At 45.4% G+C, this 22,394-nt stretch overlaps 1 protein-coding gene across 1 annotated transcript in view; it reads left to right on the top strand.

Annotated features, from left to right (window-relative positions):
• Nucleotides 1–22,394, top strand: part of map3k10 (mitogen-activated protein kinase kinase kinase 10) — a 33,885-nt gene that overhangs the window by 5,650 nt on the left and 5,841 nt on the right. The window contains exons 2-9 of the mRNA XM_029772366.1: nucleotides 16,578–16,758; nucleotides 18,482–18,630; nucleotides 20,165–20,340; nucleotides 20,508–20,754; nucleotides 21,025–21,147; nucleotides 21,403–21,541; nucleotides 21,710–21,822; nucleotides 21,978–22,228. Of these exons, the coding sequence (XP_029628226.1) occupies nucleotides 16,578–16,758; nucleotides 18,482–18,630; nucleotides 20,165–20,340; nucleotides 20,508–20,754; nucleotides 21,025–21,147; nucleotides 21,403–21,541; nucleotides 21,710–21,822; nucleotides 21,978–22,228 (1,379 nt within the window). The remainder of the gene's footprint in view (nucleotides 1–16,577; nucleotides 16,759–18,481; nucleotides 18,631–20,164; nucleotides 20,341–20,507; nucleotides 20,755–21,024; nucleotides 21,148–21,402; nucleotides 21,542–21,709; nucleotides 21,823–21,977; nucleotides 22,229–22,394) is intronic.

Raw genomic sequence — 22,394 nt, 5'->3', positions numbered from 1 at the left:
GTGTACCTGTGGATGTATTTCAAGGCCTACCTTCAAACTCATTGCCTCTTTGCTTGACATCATAGGAAAATCTAAAAGAATCAGCCAAAACTTCAGAATTTGTTTTTGGACCTCCACAAGTCTGGTTCATCCTTGGGAGCAATTTCCAAATGCCTGAAGGCACCACTTTCATCTGTACAAACAATAGTACGCAAGTATAAACACCATGGGACCACGTAGCCGACATACCGCTCAGGAAGGAGACACGTTCTGTCTCCTAGAGATTAATGCACTTTGGTGCGAAAAGTGCAAATCAATCCCAGAACAACAGCAAAGGACCTTGTGAAGATGCTGGAGGAAACAGGTACAAAAGTATCTATATCCACAGCCAAACGAGTGCTATATCGACATAACCTGAAAGGCCGCTCAGCAAGAAAGAAGCCACTGCTCCAAAACCACCATAAAAAAAGCCAGACTATGGTTTGCAACTGCACATGGGGACAAAGATCGTACTTTTTGGAGAAATGTCCTCTGGTCTGATGAAACAAAAATAGAACTGTTTGGCTATATTAACCATCTTTATGTCTGCAGAATCATGTTGTGGGGGTGCTTTGCTGCAGGAGGGATTGGTGCACTTCACAAAATAGATGGCATCATGAGGGAGGAAAATGATGTGGATATATTGAAGCAACATCTCAAGCCATCAGTCAAGAAGTTAATAAAGCTTGGTCGCAAATGGGTCTTCCAAATGGACAATGACCCCAAGCATAATTCCAAAGTTGTGGCAAAATGGCTTAAGGACAACAAAGTCAATGAATTGTAGTGGCCATCACAAAGCCCTGACCTCAATCCTATAGAAAATTTGTGGGCAGAACTGAAAAAGCGTGTGCGAGCAAGGAGGCCTACAAACCTGACTCAGTTATACCAGCTCTGTCAGGAGGAATGGGACAAAAGTCACCCAACTTATTGTGGGAAGCTTGTGGAACGCTACCCGAAACGTTTGACCCAAGTTAAACAATTTAAAGGCAATGCTACCAAATACTAATTGAGTGTATGTAAACTTCTGACCAACTGGGAATGTGATGAAAGAAATAAAAGCTGAAATAAATAATTCTCTACTATTACTCTGACATTTCACATTCTTAAAATAACGTGGGGATCCTAACTGACCTAAAACAGGGAATTTTTACTAGGATTAAATGTCAGGAATTGTGAAAAACTGACTTTAAATGCATTTGGCTAAGGTGTATGTAAACTTCTGACTCCATCTGTATGGTTGCTTCTGTCCCATGACCCAGTTTCCTGCGCAACCACTGATAGGTGGAAGGACTGGATAGATACCCATCTCTGAGGATTCACCTATCAAGTCCTTTTATAGATGAGTTGATAAGAAGGAAAGGAACCAAGGAAATGCCATTAAAAACCCATGTTTGTAGCCTCTGTTGGGAGTTTTTGTGACAGCTGTTTGAGAATTAAGATACTGAACAAGAGGCTGTTATACTGTATATAGGCATCATAAAGATGGGGGTGGGTGGTTGACGTTACCTGCTGCTGTTTTGAGTGCTGTCACTTCAAATGGAAAGCAAGTTGACACGTTCAACAGTCACCTGAATAGTGGGGCCTTGTGTCTGCAAGCTGTCCAGTCTTTAATCGTTAATTCCCCTCCACTGGATAATTCAGCATTTATTACAGGAACTAGTAACTTGGATATTACTCGGTTAGATGGCGTTGGACCAAAATGTTGAGTATCATCATCTTACATTTAGGGATCCTTCAGTTATGATATGAATACATGTTCCATAATTGCTACTTATCGGATTAGTGCATGGCGTGCCACTGAAAAGCGTTTGAATGTGTGTTTGTTTAGAAAAGGATTCGCATTATGGCTAGCAGTAGCTGCTAATCCCTATCAGAGATAGACTAGCCTAGCTGATGGTCGGTAGATAACTGGGCTGGACTCTCTCTGAGTAGCCTGTCTTTCTGGCTTCTCCCACACACAGAAAGAGTGATGTTGCTGCTTGAAGAGCCATCACAGATTGAGTTGATTCATCATCATGGCAGGAGTAGGAAAGTATTGTCCAGCACCAGAACACCTGATTCAATCAATTGAATGAATCAATCAAGGGCCCTGTCTGAATGCTTTCGAAATGCGTTCCTCACTGAATGTATCACTGGGAGTAGTGTGTTTGCGCACGCATGTCTTTGTATGTACATATGTTACATGCGTGTTTGTGTGTGTGTGTGTGTGTGTGTGTGTGTGTGTGTGTGTGTGTGGAGGTGGGACAGAGGGACACGGTTGTGCTCGCTAGCTAGGGCAGGGAACACTCACTGGGAGTGCAGCAACAATGACCCCATTCTCACACAACAAGCCAGGACAGAGCTGGGCTCACAATGACAGGAGTCACTGAGGGGAAGGACGGACGACGCAGAGACGGAGGGAGTGAGGTCGACCGTAGACCTTGAATGACAGGACGGAGGGACGGATGGTAGAGAAAAGGAGGAGGAATGTGCTTGCTGTAGAGTAGGCCCTGCGGGCTAGGTTGGGGGAGGGATGGAGGGAGGGATGCAGGGATGCAGGGATGGAGAAAGTGGTGGGGATGGGGTCAGAGTGTTCTACTTAATCAACGTCGTACAGTTCCTCTAGTGCTGCTCTTTCTACTCCACACATCTGTATGTTCCCAACCAAAACACCTCACCAATCAACCAATGGTGGTGGACTAATTAGTTGAACATAGTAAATGGTTGTAAAGAGAAGTAGCTGACAGACGAATGAACAAGGTCAAATGAGGCCTGTCCTGTGAGTAGTAGTGTCAGTATGTTCTGTCTTACTACTGTTTTGGCTCTGAGTAAGGCCTTGGACTCAGCACAGGCACCGTGAGAACAGGGGCACACTGCAGATGTTTGTATTCCCTCTCTGTTAAGCTCAGTTAGACCCCTTGAGTTGATAAACATGATGAAAGCGCCACACAGAGAGAACAGGGGAGAGGGGTAGAGGGATAGAGAGTGGGAGAGGGGTAGAGAGTGGGAGAGGGATAGAGGGATAGAGAGTGGGAGAGGGATAGAGGGTTAGAGAGGGATAGAGGGTTAGAGAGTGGGAGAGGGATAGAGAGTGGGAGAGGGATAGAGAGTGGGAGAGGGATAGAGGGTTAGAGAGTGGGAGAGGGATAGAGAGTGGGAGAGGGATAGAGAGTGGGAGAGGGATAGAGAGTGGGAGAGGGATAGAGGGTTAGAGAGTGGGAGAGGGATAGAGAGTGGGAGAGGGATAGAGGGATAGAGAGTGGGAGAGGGATAGAGGGATAGAGAGTGGGAGAGGGATAGAGAGTGGGAGAGGGATAGAGGGATAGAGAGTGGGAGAGGAATAGAGGGATAGAGAGTGGGAGAGGGATATAGAGGGATAGAGAGTGGGAGAGGGATAGAGAGTTGGAGAGGGATAGAGAGTGGGAGAGGGATAGAGGGATAGAGAAGGGAAGCAGGATAGAGAGAGGAAGAGGGATAGCAGGGGAAAGTAGAATAGCTCAGTGTGTCTGAAATGACACTGATCAATGGTCAGTCAGATTGCAACACACACACACACACACACACACACACACACACACACACACACACACACTGGTACTGTCTACACAGGTCAATAAACAGATAAGAGATGAGGCCAATGGCTACCAGTAAGCTAGTGAGGACACAGGTCACACTACACAGCTTCCCAACCCCATGGCCTTCTCTAGAGTTTCCGCTCATTCAATAATTTGAGGAATTTGGCATATATTCAGGTACATCCTAGTTGCTCATTTCCCTGCATTCATAACATTCCCAGAATGCCAACATACATACTGTACAGTACCCAGTTAACAGGGCAACCATGGCACCCAGCCTCCCTCTGCCAGCCTCCCTCTGCCAGCCTCCCTCTGCCAGCCTCCCTCTGCCAGCCTCACGCGACAACAGAGAGTGCACGCTGCACACAGACGCATGCACGTACAAATGCATACACACATACAGACGCTCGTACACTCATGCCAGAAAGCTGGCACAATGCACATTGGCCAGGCTGTGTGTGGCGACTGCTGTTAGAAGGGCATTGTTGCTGGCCAGGCTAGCACTGGGCCTAGGGCTCCAGGGGACTGGGGGGGGGGGGGGGGGGCTGGCCAAACACAGGGGGCCTTGCACTGTGTGTCCCCTGAGCCAGAGTTCTTGACCAACCATAGTACAGTAGAGGACACACTGAGTGTGCTATACTGTGTGTACACTTTGAAAACAAAGGAGAATGTTATCATCCTATGTGTTATGAATTCGCTGGTCAGAAACGTTTTCCTGTTCATGTTTTTGCCTGTGTGTCCCGTGAGACAGTGGCCTAGCTAGGTTGAGAGGGTGTACATGAATATCGACTGACAAGCAAAGCAACTCTGGGCCCCATGGAAAGGTCATAAGCAGGGGACAGCTACTGCAGTTAGAGTAGGCCTCACAGGGATAAACTACAATACAATATACAACTACATTTTAGTCATTTAGCAGACGCTCATATCCAAAGCAACTTACAGTAGTGAGTGCATACATTTTCGTACTTTTTTCTGTACCGGTCCTCTGTGGGAATCAAACCCACAACCCTGGCATTGCTAACACCATTCTCTAGCAGCTGAGCCACACGGGACCAACCACTCGAACTACGTGTCGACCTACAAAAAGGTATAAAAAGACAGGCTGTTATAGAAATAAAGGCTACTATAACTGTGTGAAATGAACATTGGACTGTGTTTGTATGTCAGCGTGTTTGTGTGTTGACCCTGCTCCGTTACAGAGCTTGGTGGATCTAAGACTAGCTTCTCAGTCCAGGCAAATGTATATGGATTTCCTGGTGTCGCTGGTTTGTATCTCAAATAGACGGTACAGGAAGGTTCAAATGGATCGCCCCAAATGCTAAGAGATGTCTTTTCTTTGGCTAAACCACGTCAATTTCACTCCTATATGTTTGAGGTGGTGAGTGAAATATGACTTGAATTCTAAACCCAATTGTACAAATATTGATGCAGTCCTACTCCATATACTTGGGGGAAAGCAGTCTCAATACCTCAATCCTTTATGAGAGCCAGTCTGCCTGGTCAAACGAATTTGGCAGTTGCATTTGTGTGGAGATAAAGTGAATGCCTCCAGGGTGAAACTGTGCCACTGCATGGCTCAGGATTAGAGCCCAAATGGCCTCCGGTTATACGAATGGAGCCAACCAGGGGTATCAATGACATGGGAGCAGACTAGGTACAACCTCCATATCCAAGCAGGCAAAGTGCAGCAAGTCTGGCTGCGATACTGTGGGTGCAGCATCCATTTTGCTGATGTTGTTACTGGCATTCTGTAAATTACCATACATAGGCAGCGGGTGAGTTTCAAGTTTGGGGAGTTTCAAGTTTCACCCCCCAAAAAATGCACCTTTATAATAAAGTGTACTATGCATCAACACATTTGAAGACTTATGTAATGTGATGAGTAGATTCTGTAATCATAATTTAGGCTAATAATATAACTCAGATGCGTGGCTGAGCGCGTATAACCGTAGAGTAGGCCTAGGCTATAGGGTATATCAGATACATTTCTCCTTTCTTTGCACAGGTAAAATTGTGTCTTTTTAAAAACACTTTTCATGCAATTCTACTACACTTTATACAACTGGAGACATGAGCTGAACCTTTTTTAAATACTACAAATGACATGGTAGCCTACAGTACACTACTCTGCTGACAGACAGAGCAATAAAAACAACGTTGTCTGATCTATATAATAGGCCTACGAGAAGGGCAGACGCAATTAGAATATGAAGTCCAACTAAACTACAGGAGGAAATTATTGTCCTCAAAAAAACGTTGAAGTGGCACCGACCCAACAATGATAAGAGTGGATATGGAAGTGAGCAGTGTTCTCACCGGGGATATGGCCGATGCTCTCCTCTGGTGCCAATGACAGGCTGTATTAAGTTGATCATTTTGATCAACTAAAACACAGATTAGAGTCTTTTCATTGGCGTCTCTTTACAGCAATAGCCATTTGCATTCCAAACTATCGTTTCCTGCGATTGTATTTTGAAATATTGCGATATGACTGGCTGGGCCTATGTACTTTTCACTGACTGTCGTAACTCGTTAATCGTACACTTGGTATCTGCCTCGCACGCTGCCCAAAACGTGCACGCTGTCTTTCCTTCCGACTGTAGGCAATGCGATAGAAAACAATCCACTTTTTTTTAAAGAAGCTAATGAGCCTCTGTTGCCAAATCATGCTTTAGAAGCCTATTTTGAATCCTTAAATGTATTTCTCTATAGACAGTAGTAGGCTAATTAGACTATCATTTTGGCAACTTAATTCAATTTACTTTAGGGAAAGCTTCCCCTAGCCTAATGGACCCGCCGGCTATGGTACCGTACACAATTAAGAGCAGTGCTGAATACTGTACTTGTATCCCAGTGTAGTGTTTTGTGAGTTGGGTTCGTGTTCTTGACTGATGTATGGTTTCTCTTTAGAGTGTCAGAACAGGAATATGTGACAGAAAGAAAGACCTATGAGGGACATCAAGACATGAAGAATATCCTACCAGCAAGATAAAAAAAAAAAGCTTTCACTCCTTCACCCTTTTCGTCGACTCTACTTCTCTCTTTCTCACGCCATTAATCCTCTGCCCGTCTCACTCCATTTTCCTCGCCATCTTCCCTTTTTATTGCCCTCGCTTTCTCAACCCTCCTTTCCCCACTATCCTGTCTGCCAGTTTATTCCCATCCCTCTGCCCTTGCCCTCATTCCTATCTCGCTCTTGTCATTTTCTCTCTTTCTTGCCTCCTTCCTTCCCTCTTATTTCCATCCCCTCCCCCACATCTCCTCAGACTATCTGTCCCTTTCTTCTGTCCCTCTCCCTTAAAGGCGTCCGTATGCTTCCCATCCCAAACAGTGTGTGCCTAAATTATGACCCCAAAAATTGACGTTTTGGTCTTAGGCAAGATTTTTTTGGGCTGTTCGTGCACACACTTTTTTTCCCAAGGCAAGCCGAAGCTCGGTAACCGAAGTCTATGCCCCTTCGTCAGCGATTGGTCAACAGTAGGAATTCTTCAATTAAGTGTTTGTTGTCATTCAACGAGAGACAATATGTTTTCATGCAACGTTTTTGACTTGAGAAATACTGCACCAAAAAGCTTCGATAGATTTTGAGCGACTAATACATCTTCTGCAAGAACATCTAAATTAATTACAGATTTCTTGAGTTATCTTAGATGAATTCTGACTATTCTGAGGAAGTGTATACCGGCTTTTATGTGCACGAACAGCCGAAAAAACCCTTGCCATAGACCAAAACGAACAAAAACGTTGCAAAATGTCTTCACGATATATGCACAAACTGTTTCAGATGGGAGGCATGTGGATGGCTTTATTCTCCCTCCCATACCCCTCCCATCCCTCTCTCACTCTTTCTCGTGCTCTCACTCCCTCTCTTTCTTTCTCTCCATCAAACCTCCCCAGTGTGGGTAGTCTGAGTTGATCCTAGGCGGCGACAGCTGGAATGGCAGACAGACATGGGGGGGTGAGGGGTGGAGATAAGGGGGTGACTAGGGGATGGCTGGGTGGTTACATGGGGTGGGGGGCTTTGTCAGCAGTGCTGTGATCTGCGGTGAAGTGGAAACGGAGTCCCACAGACTGGCCCTGAGTGGCGGGGCAGTGACTATATCAAAGACCTCTATTGGAGTACAAGGATAATAGAACCCTTCGCACTCTCACATTGGCTCACAGCCATGCCAGTCATTCTACCTGGTTGGCTCACAGCCCCGTCTGTCACCTACACTTTTAGCCAGCCCAAAACCCTCGTCTCAGAAATCCCCCTTCCCACCATACAGAAATTCCAACAGAGAAAATCTGGCACCCTATTTCTTGAAGGATGTTTTTCGATCTGGAAATTCAACTGAGGTGGGCAATCGCAGGTAAAATACGCTCCAGTGTTCTGCACTGTTAGACTTGTAGAACCAGCAGGTATCAGTGTGGAGAGCTGGGAGGGATGACGGGGAGCAGTGGGCTGTAGGGGTTACTCTGGGGGGGGGGGTTGATTCGTTGGAGGCAACAGCTGTTCCACCCTGCAGGCTGCAGGTGGGAGGGGTAGAGAGAGAGGGGAGGGAGAGAGAGAGAGGTGGAAGGCTGAGAGAAAGGGAAAGGGAAAGAGGGGGTGGAGAGATTAACTATGAGAAGGAGAGGGAGAGACATTTTATAGAATTTTTATTTAACCTTTATTTAACTAGGGAAGTCAATTAAGAACAAATTCTTATTTACAATGATGGCCTACCATTAAAATAAAAATGTAGGACAAAAAACACATCACGACAAGAGAGACACCACAACACTACATAAAACTGTCCAGTTTGAGTGTTTTTTTGCAGTTCGTTCCAGTCGCTAGCTGCAGCGAACTGAAAAGAAGAGAGACCCAGGAATGTGTGTGCTTTGGGGACCTTTAACAGAATGTGACTGGCAGAATGAGTGTCGTATGTGGAGGATGAGAGTTGCAGTAGGTATCTCAGACATGACCTTTGTTTTTTCAGAACAAAGTTAAGAGCAGAGAAAGCTTGTTGGACACTAAGAAAGCTTTGTTGTAGAGCATTTAAGACAAAATCATCTGCATATAAATGGATGGGAGAGCTTCCTACTGCCTGAGCTACACTATATATACAAAAGTATGTGGACAGCTCTTCAAATTAGTGGATTCGGCCACAACCATTGCTGACAGGTGTATAAAATCGAACACACCGCCATGCAATCTCCATAGACAAACATTGGCAGTAGAATGGCCTTACTGAACAACTCAGTGACTTTCCAACAAATCAGTTAGTCAAATTTCTGCCCTGCAAGAGCTGCCCCGGTCAACTGTAAGTGCTGTTATTGTGAAGTGGAAATGTCTAGGAGCAACAACGGCTCATCCTTGAAGTGGTAGGCCACACAAGCTCACAGAACAGGACCACCAAGTGCTGAAACACGTAGCACGTATAAATCATCTGTTCTCGGTTGCAACACTCATTACCAAGTTCCAAATTGCCTCTGGAAGCAACGTCAGCACAATAACTGTTCGTCGGGAGCTTCATGAAATTAGTTTCCATGGCCGAGCAGCCGCACACAGGCCTAAGATAACCATGCACATTCTAGACGATTCTGGGCTTCCAACTTGTGGCAACAGTTTGGGGAAGGCCCTTTACTGTTTCAGCATGACAATGCCCACGTGCACAAAGTGAGGTCCATATAGAAATGGTTTGTCGAGATCAGTGTGGAAGAACTTGACTGGCCTGTACAGAGCCCTGACTTCAACCCCATCGAACAACTTTGGGAGGAATTGAAAGACGAAGGCCCTATAAATTGTCAAAACCTCTAGCCACCCTAGTCATAGACTGTTCTCTCTGCTACCGCATGGCACGCGATACCGGAGCACCAAGTCTAGGTCCAAAAGACTCCATAACAGCTTCTACCGCCAAGCCATAAGACCGCTGAACAGTTAATTGAATGGCTATCAGGACTATTGCCATTGACCCCCCCACACACACACACACCTACACTACCGGTCTAAAGATTCTACATTGTAGAATAATAGTGAAGACATCAAAACTATGAAATAACACATATGGAATCATGTAGTAAACTAAAAAGTGTTAAACAAATCAAAACCTATTTTATATTTGAGGTTCTTCAAATAGCCACCCTTTGCCTTGATGACATCTTTGCACACTCTTGGCATTCTGTCAACCAGCTTCATGAGGTAGACACCTGGAATGCATTTCAATTAACAGGTGTGCCTTCTTAAAAGTTAATTTGTGGAATTTCTTTTCTTCTTAATGCGTTTGAGCCAATCAGTTGTGTATTGTGACAAGTTGGGGGGGAGGGGGGTATATAGATAATAGCCCTATTTAGTAAAAGACAAAGTCCATATTATGGCAGGAACAGCTCAAATAAGCAAAGAGAAATGACAGTCCATCATTACTTTAAGACATGAAGGTCAGTCAATATGGAACTTTTCAAGAACTTTGAAAGTTTCTTTAAGTACAGTCGTAAAAACCATCAAGCGCTATATGAAACTTGCTCATGAGGACCGCCACAGGAATGGAAGACCCAGAGTTACCTCTGCTGCAGAGGATAAGTTCATTAGAGTTACCAGCCTCAGAAATTGCAGCCCAAATAAATGCTTCACAGAGTTCAAGTAACAGACACATCTCAACATCAACTGTTCAGAGGAGACTGTGTGAATCAGGCCTTCATGGTCGAATTGCTGCAAAGAAACCACTACTAAAGGACACCAATAATAAGAAGAGACTTGCTTGGGTCAAGAAACACGAGCAGTGGACATCAAAACGGTGGAAATGTGTCCTTTGGTCTGGAGTCGAAATTGGAGATTTTTGGTTCCAACTGCCGCGTCTTTGAGACGCCATGTGGGTGAACGGATGATCTCCACATGTGTATTTCCCACCGTAAAGCATGGAGGAGGAGGTGTTATGGTGTGGGGGTGCTTTGCTGGTGACACTGTCTGTGATTTATTTAGAATTCAAGGCATACTTAACCAGCATGGCTACCACAGCATTCTACAGCGATACACCACCCATTTGGTTTGGGCTAAGTGAGAATATCATTTGTTTTTCAACAGGACAATGACCCAACACACCTCCAGGCTTTGTAAGGGCTATTTTACCAATAAGGAGAGTGATGGAGTGGTGCCTCAGATGACCTGGCCTCCACAATCCCCTGACCTCAACCAAATTGAGATGGTTTGGGATAAGTCAGACTGCAGAGTGAAGGAAAAGCAGCCAACAAATGCTCAGCATATGTGGGAACTCCTTCAAGACCATTGGAAAAGCATTCCAGGTGAAGCTGATTGAGAGAATACCAAGAACTGTCATCAAGGCAAAGGGTGGCTATTTGAATAATCTCAAATATCAAATATATTTTGATTTGTTTAACACTTTTTTGGTTACTACATGATTCCATATGTGTTATTTCATAGTTTTGATGTCTTCACTATTAGTCTACAATGTAGAAAATAGTACAAATAAAGAAAAAGCCTTGAATGAGTAGGTGTTCTAAAACGTTTAACCGGTAGTGTACATGTACAGTACCAGTCAAAAGTTTGGACACACCCACTCATTCAAGGGTCTTTCTTTATTTTTATGATTTTCTATGAGCAGGTGTCCAGATACTTTTGGTCATGTAGTGTATGTTGGTGATGTAAATTGAGAAGAGTGTGGGGTCTTAGATCGAGCCTAGGGGTACTCCCTTGGTGACAGGCAGTGGCTGAGACAACAGATGTTCTGACTTTACACACTGCCAGGCCAAAGACCCCTCAGAGACACCAATACTCCTTAGCCAACCCACAAGAATGGAATGGTCTATCGTATTAAAAGATTTGCCTAAGTAAATAAAAATAGCAGCACAACATTGCTTAGAATCGAGGGCAATGGTGACATCATTTAGGACCTTTAAGGTTTCAGTGATACATCCACAATCTGAGCGGAAACCAGATTGCATACCAGAGGGAATACTATAGACATCAAGAAAGCCAGTCAGTTGATTATTTACACATTTTTCCAACACTTTTGATAAACAGGGCAAGATAGGAATTGGCCTATAACAGTTAGGATCAGCTTGAACTCCCCCTTTAAACAAAGGACGCAATGTGGCTGCCTTCCAATTCCTGGGAACCTCCCCCAGAGAGGAGAGACAAGGTTAAAAGGTCAGAGATAGGCTCAGTGATGATAGAGGCAGCAACCTTAAAGAAGAAAGGATCTAAACCATCTGACCCAGATGTTTTTCTGGGGGTCAAAGTTTAAGGAGCTCCTTTAGCACCTCAGACTCAGTGACCGCCTGCAGGGAGAAGCTGTGTAGCAGGGCAGGGGGAAAAGAGTGAAATGATGAAGACAATTACATTGATAGAAGCCATAATCTATCTGCAATATTAAAGCTGATCTACTATTTACAAAAATAAATCAAAAGGAGACATGGCTGACTTAAATAGGAATCCTGACTTAATGAAGTGGTGGTTCAAAGAGCTCAGCCATACGCTCCTTGTCAGTAACAAGGACAGGAAGGGATGGGGACGGAGGTAGACGTGAACGAGAGGTTGGAGGAAAAGAATGTGAGGGTAGGGAAAGATAGAAAGAGAGTAACGGAGGGATGATGACAGAGTAAGAGAGGGAAGAGGAGCATAGGGGTGTCCAGGTCAGTGAGGCCACTATGCTTGTTTGCTAACTGTGTTGTCAACTCTGCCTAGTTCTCCCAGGCTCATCTCTCTGTCTCAGTCTCAGCTCCTTAGCTTCCTGTCTGACAGAGCACGAACTCTGCCCTGGTTACCATAACAACTGAGGTTGATGACACTGCACATTAAAGTCACTCCACACTAAAGTCAAGTAGACTAACTGGTTAAGCTGTGTAGCACTCACCACTGTCAATCCCATTTAATAGTTACTCATACAGTTGAAGTCGGAAGTTTACATACACCTTAGCCAAATACATTTAAACTCAGTTTTCACAATTCCTGACATTTAATCCTAGTAAAAATTCCCTGTTTTAGGTCAGTTAGGATCGCCACTTTATTTTAAGAATGTGAAATGTCATAATAATAGTAGAGAGAATGATTTATTTCAGCTTTTATTTCTTTCATCACATTCCCAGTGGGTCAGAAGTTTACATACACTCAATTAGTATTTGGTAGCATTGCCTTTAAATTGTTTAACTTGGGTCAAACGTTTCGGGTAGCCTTCCACAAGCTTCCCACAATAATTTGGGTGAATTTTGTCCCATTCCTCCTGACAGAGCTGGTGTAACTGAGTCAGGTTTGTAGGTCTCCTTGCTCGCACATGCTTTTTCAGTTCTGCCCACAAATTTTCTTTGGAAGTATGCTTGGGGTCATTGTCCATTTGGAAGACCCATTTGCAACCAAGCTTTAACTTCTTGACTGATGTCTTGAGATGTTGCTTCAATATATCCACATAATTTTCCACCCTCATGATGCCATCTATTTAGTGAAGTGCACCAGTCCCTCCTGCAGCAAAGCACCCCCACAACATGATGCTGCCACCCCCGTGCTTCACTGTTGGGATGGTGTTCTTTGGCTTGCAAGCCTCCCCCTTTTTCCTCCAAACATAACGATGGTCAATATGGCCAAACAGTTCTATTTTTGTTTCATCAGACCAGAGGACATGTCCCCATGTGCAGTTGCAAACCGTAGTCTGGCTTTTTTATGGTGGTTTTGGAGCAGTGGCTTCTTCCTTGCTGAGTGGCCTTTCAGGTTATGTCGATATAGGACTCGTTTGACTGTGGATATAGATACTCTTGCACCTGTTTCCTCCAGCATCTTCACAAGGTCCTTTGCTGTAGTTCTGGGATTGTTTTGCACTTTTCGCACCAAAGTACGTTCATCTCTAGGAGACAGAACGAGTCTCCTTCCTGAGCGGTATGACAGCTGTGTGGTCTCATTGTATTTATACTTGCGTACTATTGTTTGTACAGATGAACGTGGTACCTTCAGGCATTTGGAAATTGCTCCCAAGGATGAACCAGACTTGTGGAGGTCTAAATTTTTTTTTCTGAGGTCTTGGCTGATTTCTTTTGATTTGACAATGATGTCAAGCAAAGAGGCACTGAGTTTGATTGTAGGTCTTGAAATACATCCACAGGTACACCTCCAATTGACTCAAATGATGTCAATTAGCCTATCAGAAGCTTCTCAAACCATGGCATCATTTTCTGGAATTTTCCAAGCTGTTTAAAAAGGCACAGTCAACTTAGTGTATGTAAACTTCTAACCCAGTGGAATTATGATAAAGTGAATTATAAGTCAAATAATCTGTCTGTAAACAATTGTTGGAAAAATTACTTGTGTCATGTACAAAGTTGTAAGTCCTAACCGACTTGCCAAAACTATAGTTTAACAAGAAATTTGTGGAGTGGTTGAAAAACAAGTTTGAATGACTCCAAACTAAGGGTACGTAAACTTCCGACTTCAACTGTATATAAATGTAATATAACAGACAGTACCAAGTACAACGCTGCATAATAATAGTACAGTGTTAAACGTTTTGACTTTTCTCAAACTCTCCTCCACCTCCAATGTGTATCAGCCGCCTGTACTTAACATAACCTGTTGTCATGACTAACCTTAACAAAGCACTCGCTCTGTTTCGGTAAACAGCTGAGGGATGGGGCTGGAGAAATGTAACCACTCTCAAATTCATAGACAGAGCTATGGATACAAAGAATGACCCTCCATGTAGAAATTGCAGATTGCCCCTTTAAAAGGCTGATCACTAAGGTTAAGTTTCCATGGTTAGCCTTTATCAGGCCTCTGTGTAAAGATTGACTCACAACATTCCTCTGCTCTCCGATGAGGGTCAGGGTCCAGTGGCTGGGGATGGGGGGTGGAGGGAAGGAGGGATCAAGGGAAAGAACAAAGGGGTGGTTCAGGTCTGGGCTGTGGCGGAGGAAGGTAATGGGCACTAGAAAAATGTCAATGGCACTTAGTCTTTTTCTGGGTGCCAGTAACTGATTTCAACATTATTGCCACGCAGGACAAGAATACTTTACCACTTTGTGAATAATATGTATGAACAGGAACGGCGCTGTGTTGCTTTTCAAGTTTCGCTATAGTAGAAGTGTAAATATTTCAGTATTTGTATAAGCTATCAGTATGCTTACGCTGTGAAGTGTTGTGCTGGAGCTGAAGACATGAGGACACCATGAGTGCTAGTGGAGAGCAGGTGCCTCTGCTTTGATCACAAATATCTGTAAACATGATCTATCTTTCTCTCTATCTCTGTCTCTCTCTCTCTCAAGCTCACTGAGATACACAGACACAAACACTAGCACGCCCCACCGGTACGCACACTGCTACGTACAGCGCACACACTGTAGTCAAACACCAAAAGCAACGCTGTATTAAGTCAAACACACACATTTATGGACTCTGACAGACACAGACACACCCTCAGTTTCACATGCAAACAGACACACATTCATGCCTCTGTCTCTCTGTCTCTCTTTCTCTCTCTCTCTGTCTCTCTCTCTCTCTCTAACTCATTCACTCTTTCTCTCTCTCTTTCTCTCTTACTCCCTCTCCATCTTTCATAGACACACACACACACACACACACACACACACACACACACACACACACACACACACTAACACACAGGGCCCATCCAGCAATGGGAAGACAGCTGTCCCTCACAGGGAGAGAGACAGTTGGTATTGAAATAGAAAAAGAGAGCTGGGGGATGACAATGGCTTATTATCAATGTCAGCAGCCGTCCCCTATTCCCCGTCCCTCAGATGAGACTTGGGTGGAGGCTATACACACACACACGTGAAACATAACAAGCACATGAAGAACACATGCACACACATACACACACACACACACGCACAAACACACAACCACCAATGTGCATGTTGACCGACAGACAGGCCATATTGCCTAAGTGCTCTTGTGACATATACAGTATGTTATCATGCCATTGAACCCAGAACATTGTTGACTGACCTGAAATAAAATGTGAGAACGGTATTTGATGTAGAGTGGAGACATCGGGAGATTAACAAAAGCACATTATGTAGTCAAATCTTGAAGAGTTGAAGACTCAGTATATACTGTATGTACTGTACTTGACATTACCTTTTAGTTGTGTGTGTTTGGACACTAGCTGCCTGTCAGCATAATAATGAATCTTAGAGGCACACCTGTGTCATGTGAGCCAGGTCTCTCTCTCTCTCTGTGTGTGTGTGTGTATGTGTGTGTGTGTGTGTGTGCGTCTAAACAAAGACTTCGCTGTGTGCTGTGCCTCTCCCCGCCTCCCTTTGCATACGCCTGTAGATAAGCAAGTACAAACTCCCTCCCTCCCTCCCTCCCAGCACTGTGGACAGTGTACACTCCAGATATTTCCATAGCCAGCCCTCATGCGGAAATGGAGGAGGAAGTGCAGGGAGAAGAGAGGACAGGAGAGTGTTGAGGAGAGTGTTGAAAGGCCAACGCTGGGAGTCCAACAGGAAAGAACGACTCAGCCAAGTCACCTAGAGACTTTGGAATGATTGCTTCATTGTATGGAAATTCTCAAAACGGACGTGCTGGGTACAGTGCATAATGTCGGTGAGGCAGAGACCTGAACACTGATATGACCATACCTTTAGCCAATAGTGCTACATATTGAGTGTAGACCAGAGGAAAATACAGGTTCATGACAGATATGGCCTATAGCCTATTAGAGGAATATGGCCAGGTGACTAGGGTCAGATACTGGCTGATAATTTCCAGGTTGCACTGCCCTTGAATCACACACTTAACCTGAATTGCTTTTGTCAATAACCACACCTTCTATCTATGTATGTGATGGTAGGGTGTGATGTGTAAAGTGCTTTGGAGAAGGGCCTCTGTTGAAGGACAGGTTGTAGTACAGCTAGTGGTATGCATGACCTACACTGTACCTTTACTCCTCCAGTCAAACTCAACCCATCTCTCCCTTTCTGTTTCTCTCTCCCTTCTCTCCGTCGCTCTTTCCCCTCACACCGTCAACCCTTTCCGCCTCACCCTTCTCTCGCCATCTTCTTTCCTCTTCTCCTCAGTCTTGATCCTGGAGCCCATTGAGAGGGAAGATCTGGGTGGTAGGACCCTGAAGATCACAGATTTTGGCCTGGCACGGGAGTGGCACCAGACTACCAAGATGAGCGCGGCGGGCACCTACGCCTGGATGGCCCCCGAGGTCATCAAACTCTCCCTGTTCTCCAAGAGCAGCGACGTCTGGAGGTACAACACTCTGTCATGTAACTGTACCGTTTTTCATTTATTTTTACTGTGGGACATGTAGTACACACAGTATGGTGCACGTGCAACACCCACAGTCAGTAGCTAGTGTCCTTGTTCTTTCAATAACTCAACTATTCATACCCTCAGGGGCAATTTACAGTTCTTTCAATAACTCAACTATTCATACCCTCAGGGGCAATTTACAGTTCTTTCAATAACTCAACTATTCATACCCTCAGGGGCAATTTACATCCTCAATATATAAACTCAACAAAAAAAGAAACGTCCTCTCACTGTCAACTGCATTAATTTTCAGCAAACTTAACATGTGTAAATATTTGTATGAACATGAACAAGATTCAACAACTGAGACATAAAACTGAACAAGTTCCACAGACATGTGACTAACAGAAATGAAATAATGTGTCCCTGAACAAAGGAGGGGTCAAAATCAAAAGTAACAGTCAGTATCTGGTGTGGCCACTGGCTGCATTAAGTACTGCAGTGCATCTCCTCCTCATGGACTGCACCAGATTTGCCGGTTCTTACTGTGAGATGTTACCCCACTCTTCCACCAAGGCACCTGCAAGTTCCCGGACATTTCTGGGGGTAATGGTCCTAGCCTTCACCCAACAGGTCCCAGACGTGCTCAATGGGATTGAGATCCGGGCTCTTCGCTGCCCATGGCAGAACACTGACAATCCTGTCTTGCAGGAAATCACGGACAGAACGAGCAGTATGGCTGGTGGCATTGTCATGCTGGAGGGTCATGTCAGGATGAGCCTGCAGGAGGGTACCACATGAGGGAGGAGGATGTCTTCCCTGTAACTCACAGCGTTGAGATTGCCTGCCATGACAACAAGCTCAGTCCGATGATGCTGTGACACACTGCCCCAGACCATGACAGACCCTCCACCTCCAAATCGATCCCGCTCCAGAGTACAGGCCTCGGTGTAACGCTCATTCCTTCGACGATAAACGGAAATCCGACCATCACCCCTGGTGAGACAAAACCGCACGACTTGTCAGTGAAGAGCACTTTTTGCCAGTCCTGTCTGGTCCAGCGACGGTGGGTTTGTGTCCATAGGCAACGTTGTTGCCGGTGATGTCTGGTGAGGACCTGCCTTACAACAGGCCTTCAAGCCCTCAGTCCAGCCTCTCTCAGCCTATTGCGGACAGTCTGAGCACTGATGGAGGGATTGTGCGTTCCTGGTGTAACTCGGGCAGTTGTTGTTGCCATCCTGTACCTGTCCCGCAGGTGTGATGTTCGGGTGTACCGATCCTGTGCAGGTGTTGTTACACGTGGTCTGCCACTGCAAGGACGATCAGCTTTCCTCTGTGTCTCCCTGTAGTGCTGTCTTAGGCGTCTCACAGTACGGACATTGCTATTTATTGCCCTGGCCACATCTGCAGTCCTCATGCCTCCTTGCAGCATCTGTTAGTGTCTTAACGACCGTTCCACAGGTGCATGTTCATTAATTGTTTATGGTTCATTGAACAAGCATGGGAAACAGTTAAACCCTTTACAATGAAGATCTGTGAAGTTATTTGGATTTTAACGAATTATCTTTGAAAGACAGGGTCCTGAAAAAGGGATGTCTCTTTTTCTGCTGAGTTTAGTAGGTAGCATAAAGGTTGTGTTAAGTTAATATATTAATAGCCTGTACAATCATGATCAGTGCCAGTGATTTTAAGATGTACCTCCCCCTCTCTCTCTCCTCAGTTTCGGGGTGCTGCTATGGGAGCTGCTAACAGGAGAGGTTCCGTACCGTGAGATAGATGCGCTGGCCGTGGCGTACGGAGTGGCCATGAACAAACTGACCCTGCCCGTCCCGTCCACCTGTCCCGAGCCCTTCGCACTCCTGCTGGCGGGTAAGAACCAAGATGGTTGCCTGTCAGCCCAATTTCACCTATTGAGTAGAGCCAAGATAGTTGCCTGTCAGGCCAGTTTCACTTATTGATTAGAACCAAGATGGCTTCCTGTCAGCCTGTCAGTCTATTATTGTTGGTGGACAGAGTGAGAGGACTGTAGGTTCCCCTGCCAGTCAGCTAACTGGTGATTTCATAGGCTCTTGCTCCACTTTTCTCTCCACTATTTCCATGCATTCCTAATGCTCTTTCTCACTTCATCCCTCTCTCCTTCTCCTTTGTCTTATCCCTGTTCATCCTTTAATCTCTCCTTTGTCACCCCTCTACTGTGTCCGCTCTCTGTTTACTCATCTCTCTCTCCCCTCTTTCATCTCCTCTTTCATTTTCTTCTGCCCATCCTTGGACTTGAAATATTATTTGTATGTCTATAAACAATTGTTTGGGATCTGAGGGCAATTGGTGCTACAGAGCAATGCGGTCTGTTCAGTGGTGTGGGGAGACGTGTACATCTAAAAGACAACCACTGTACTTTGTTATTTGAGAATTTACACTACCGTTCAAAAGTATGGTGTCACTTAGAAATGTTCTTGGTTTTGAAAGACAAGCACATTATTTGTCCATTAAAATAACATCAAATTGATCAGAAATACAGTGTAGACATTGTTAATGTTGTAAATGACTATTGTAGCTGGACATTTTTTATGGAATATCTACATAGGCGTACAGAGGCCCATTATCAGCAACCATCACTTCTGTGTTCCAATGTCACGTTGTGTTAGCTAATCCAAGTTTATCATTTTAAAAGGCTAATTGATCATTAGAAAACCCTTTTGCAATTATGTTAGCACAGCTGAAAACTGTTGTCCTGATTAAAGAAGCAATAAAACTGGCCTTCTTTAGACTAGTTGAGTATCTGGAGCAACAGCATTTGTGGGTTCGATTACAGGCTCAAAATGGACAGAAACAAAGACCTTTCTTCTGAAACTCGTCAGTCTATTCTTGTTCTGAGAAATGAAGGCTATTCCATGCGAGAAATTGCCAAGAAACTGAAGATCTCGTACAACGGTGTGTACTACTCCCTTCACAGAACAGCGCAAACTGGCTTTAACCAGAGTAGAAAGAGGAGTGGGAGGCCCCGGTGCACAACTGAGCAAGAGGACAGATTCATTAGAGTGTCTAGTTTGAGAAACAGATGCCTCACAAGTCCTCAACTGGCAGCTTCATTAAATAGTACCCGCAAATCACCAGTCTCAACGTCAACAGCTAAGAGGCGACTCCGGGATGCTGGCCATCTAGGCAGAGTTCCTCTGTCCAGTGTCTGTGCTCTTTTGCCATCTTAATCTTTTCTTTTTATTGGCCAGTCTGAGATATGGCTTTTTCTTTGCAACTCTGCCTAGAAGGCCAGCATCCCGGAGTCGCCTCTTCACTGTTGACGTTGAGACTGGTGTTTTTGGGGTCATTTCTAAGTGACCCCAAACTTTTGAACAGTAGTGTACATTTAAGTCATATTGACTCAGCCTCCTCTCCCCATCCCCAGAGTGCTGGAGCCCTAACCCCCACAGTCGCCCGTCCTTCACTAGTATCCTGATGCGACTGCTGGCCATTGAACAGTCGGCCATGTTTCAGATGCCCCTGGAGTCCTTCCACTCTCTGCAGGAGGACTGGAGACTGGAGATTCAGCAGATGTTTGACGAGCTCAGGGCCAAGGAGAAGGTGAGAAGAGCCCCCACGGTCATGTGGGAATGTTGTCAACATCCCCCACAAAGTGCAAGTGGGAAAGTGCTGTTGCCTTGGCAACGTGAAGATCCTCGATAGGGTGTTATGTTGCTGTAACACTACATCTACATTTTTGTTCTATATGCCCCTCTCCTCTCCTGTAGGAGTTGCGTTCCTGGGAGGAGGCTTTGGCTCGTGCGGCCGAGGAGCAGAGGGAGCAGGAGGAGCAGCTGAAGAGGAGAGAGCAGGAGCTGGCTGAGAGAGAGATCGATATCGTGGAGCGTGAACTGAACATCATCATCCACCAGATGTACCAGGAGAAGCCCAGGGTCAAGAAGCGCAAGGGCCACTTTAAGAAGAGCAGACTGCTCAAGCTGGGCAGAGATAGCAACAGCATCAGTCTGCCCTCTGGTGTGTGATGGAGGGTATTGCACCCAAGCATTTATCCTATTACTTGAATAGGTCATAATTATTTTTTCTTTCTATCCTTATTAGGATTGCAAAATTCCAGTAACTTTCCCCAAATCCACAGGTTTTTAAGAAAGACCGGTTGGAGGGTTCACGGATTCCGGGAATCTTCCAACCAGGATTTCTGTGAAACCAAGCAATTTGGGGAAAGTTACCGGAATTCTTGCTGCCAATCATTTGACTGTAATCCCTCCCTGTTTTGTATGTACACAGGTTTTGAGCATAAGATCACAGTGCAGGCATCTCCGAGCGTGGATAAGAGGAAACCCCAGGGCAGTGAGAGCACCACACCTCCAGCCAGCCCAGGGGTCATACCCCGCCTCAGGGCCATACGACGTGAGTTGATCTGTGGGGGAGACAGAGACAGGGGAGAGGGGGACTGGAGGACCAAAGACACACCAAAAGTTAATACCAGTCATTCAATTGTGGGGGGATGCTATTGTGTCAATATAATCCGAACCAATATTGTGGATTCCCTCCCTAGATCTTGTATTCAGGTGAATAGGACTACATTTTGTTATGTTCACGGCACAACAGGAATTTGTTGATGATGTGTTGTAATGACCATAACTGTGTTATTGAGCCCCTCAGTGACGCCCAGCGACGGCAGTAAGACATGGGGCCGCAGTGCCGTGTGTAAGAAGGAGGACCTGGCAGCTAGCAAAAAGAAGGGACGCACCTGGGGCCCCAGCTCCACCCTCCAGAGAGAGAGACTGGGCGGAGAGGATAGGTAAGTCATGGTCCAAAAACAACCCCTTGATAGCCCATTCCCCTACCTGCCTGCTACCCTTTCAGATTTTGCATTTGCATATCAGAATCATCTCTGAACATTATTCTGGTGAGTGTTTGGTGTATAGTACCAGTTAATAGTATTGACCCAGTTTTCTTCGTCTTGCAGGTTGAAGTCGCTGGGCGACGGATGCAAGGTGTGGTCCTCAAGTGCCCCGAATCTGGGCAAATCTCCCAAACACGCCCCCATGACCGCAGGCTTCTCTAGCCTCAATGAAATGGGTGGGTCTCTTCATTTATCACCATTTCTGCAACAGAAAAGAGATTGTGAAACATACTATGGATACAAAATCTGTCGGATTCGTGACTGATTGAAATGCTTTGTTCTCCCTCTCACACTCTCTCTTTCTCTATATTTCTGTCTCTCTCTCTGACAGAGGAGCACTGTGAGCTGGAGGAGTCGCCCGGGTCTCTGATGCTCCCAGAGCCCAGCAGTAACGGGTCTGTGGAGGAGGGAGGCCCCTCGTTGGGCGGGGTGGGGCCCGGGATGGGGAGCGGGGTGGGTTACCAGGACTCTCTGCGGCGCTGCAGCCAGAGGAAGAAGAGCGATCTGCTGCTGCTGGGCTGTGCCTCCCTACTGGCCTCTGTAGGTCTGGGGCTGGACCTGCTACAACTGGGGAGACTACAGGTACTGTAGGGAGGGAAAAGGGTCTGTAACACACCCAGAAGGACAAAATGACCCAAACCATGGGAAGAGATCCTCAATCCTGCCACCTGCTGTAGAGATTATCTTTATACATTGAATAATGGTTTATACTCTACACCTGGGAGTTGACAGGGTCTAGTGTGTGTGT

The sequence above is a fragment of the Salmo trutta genome, chromosome 13 (assembly GCF_901001165.1).
Source record: "Salmo trutta chromosome 13, fSalTru1.1, whole genome shotgun sequence".
NCBI lineage: Eukaryota > Metazoa > Chordata > Actinopteri > Salmoniformes > Salmonidae > Salmo > Salmo trutta.
The sequence above is the reverse complement of the archived record's forward strand: the minus strand, read 5'-3'. Positions and strand labels throughout refer to the sequence as shown.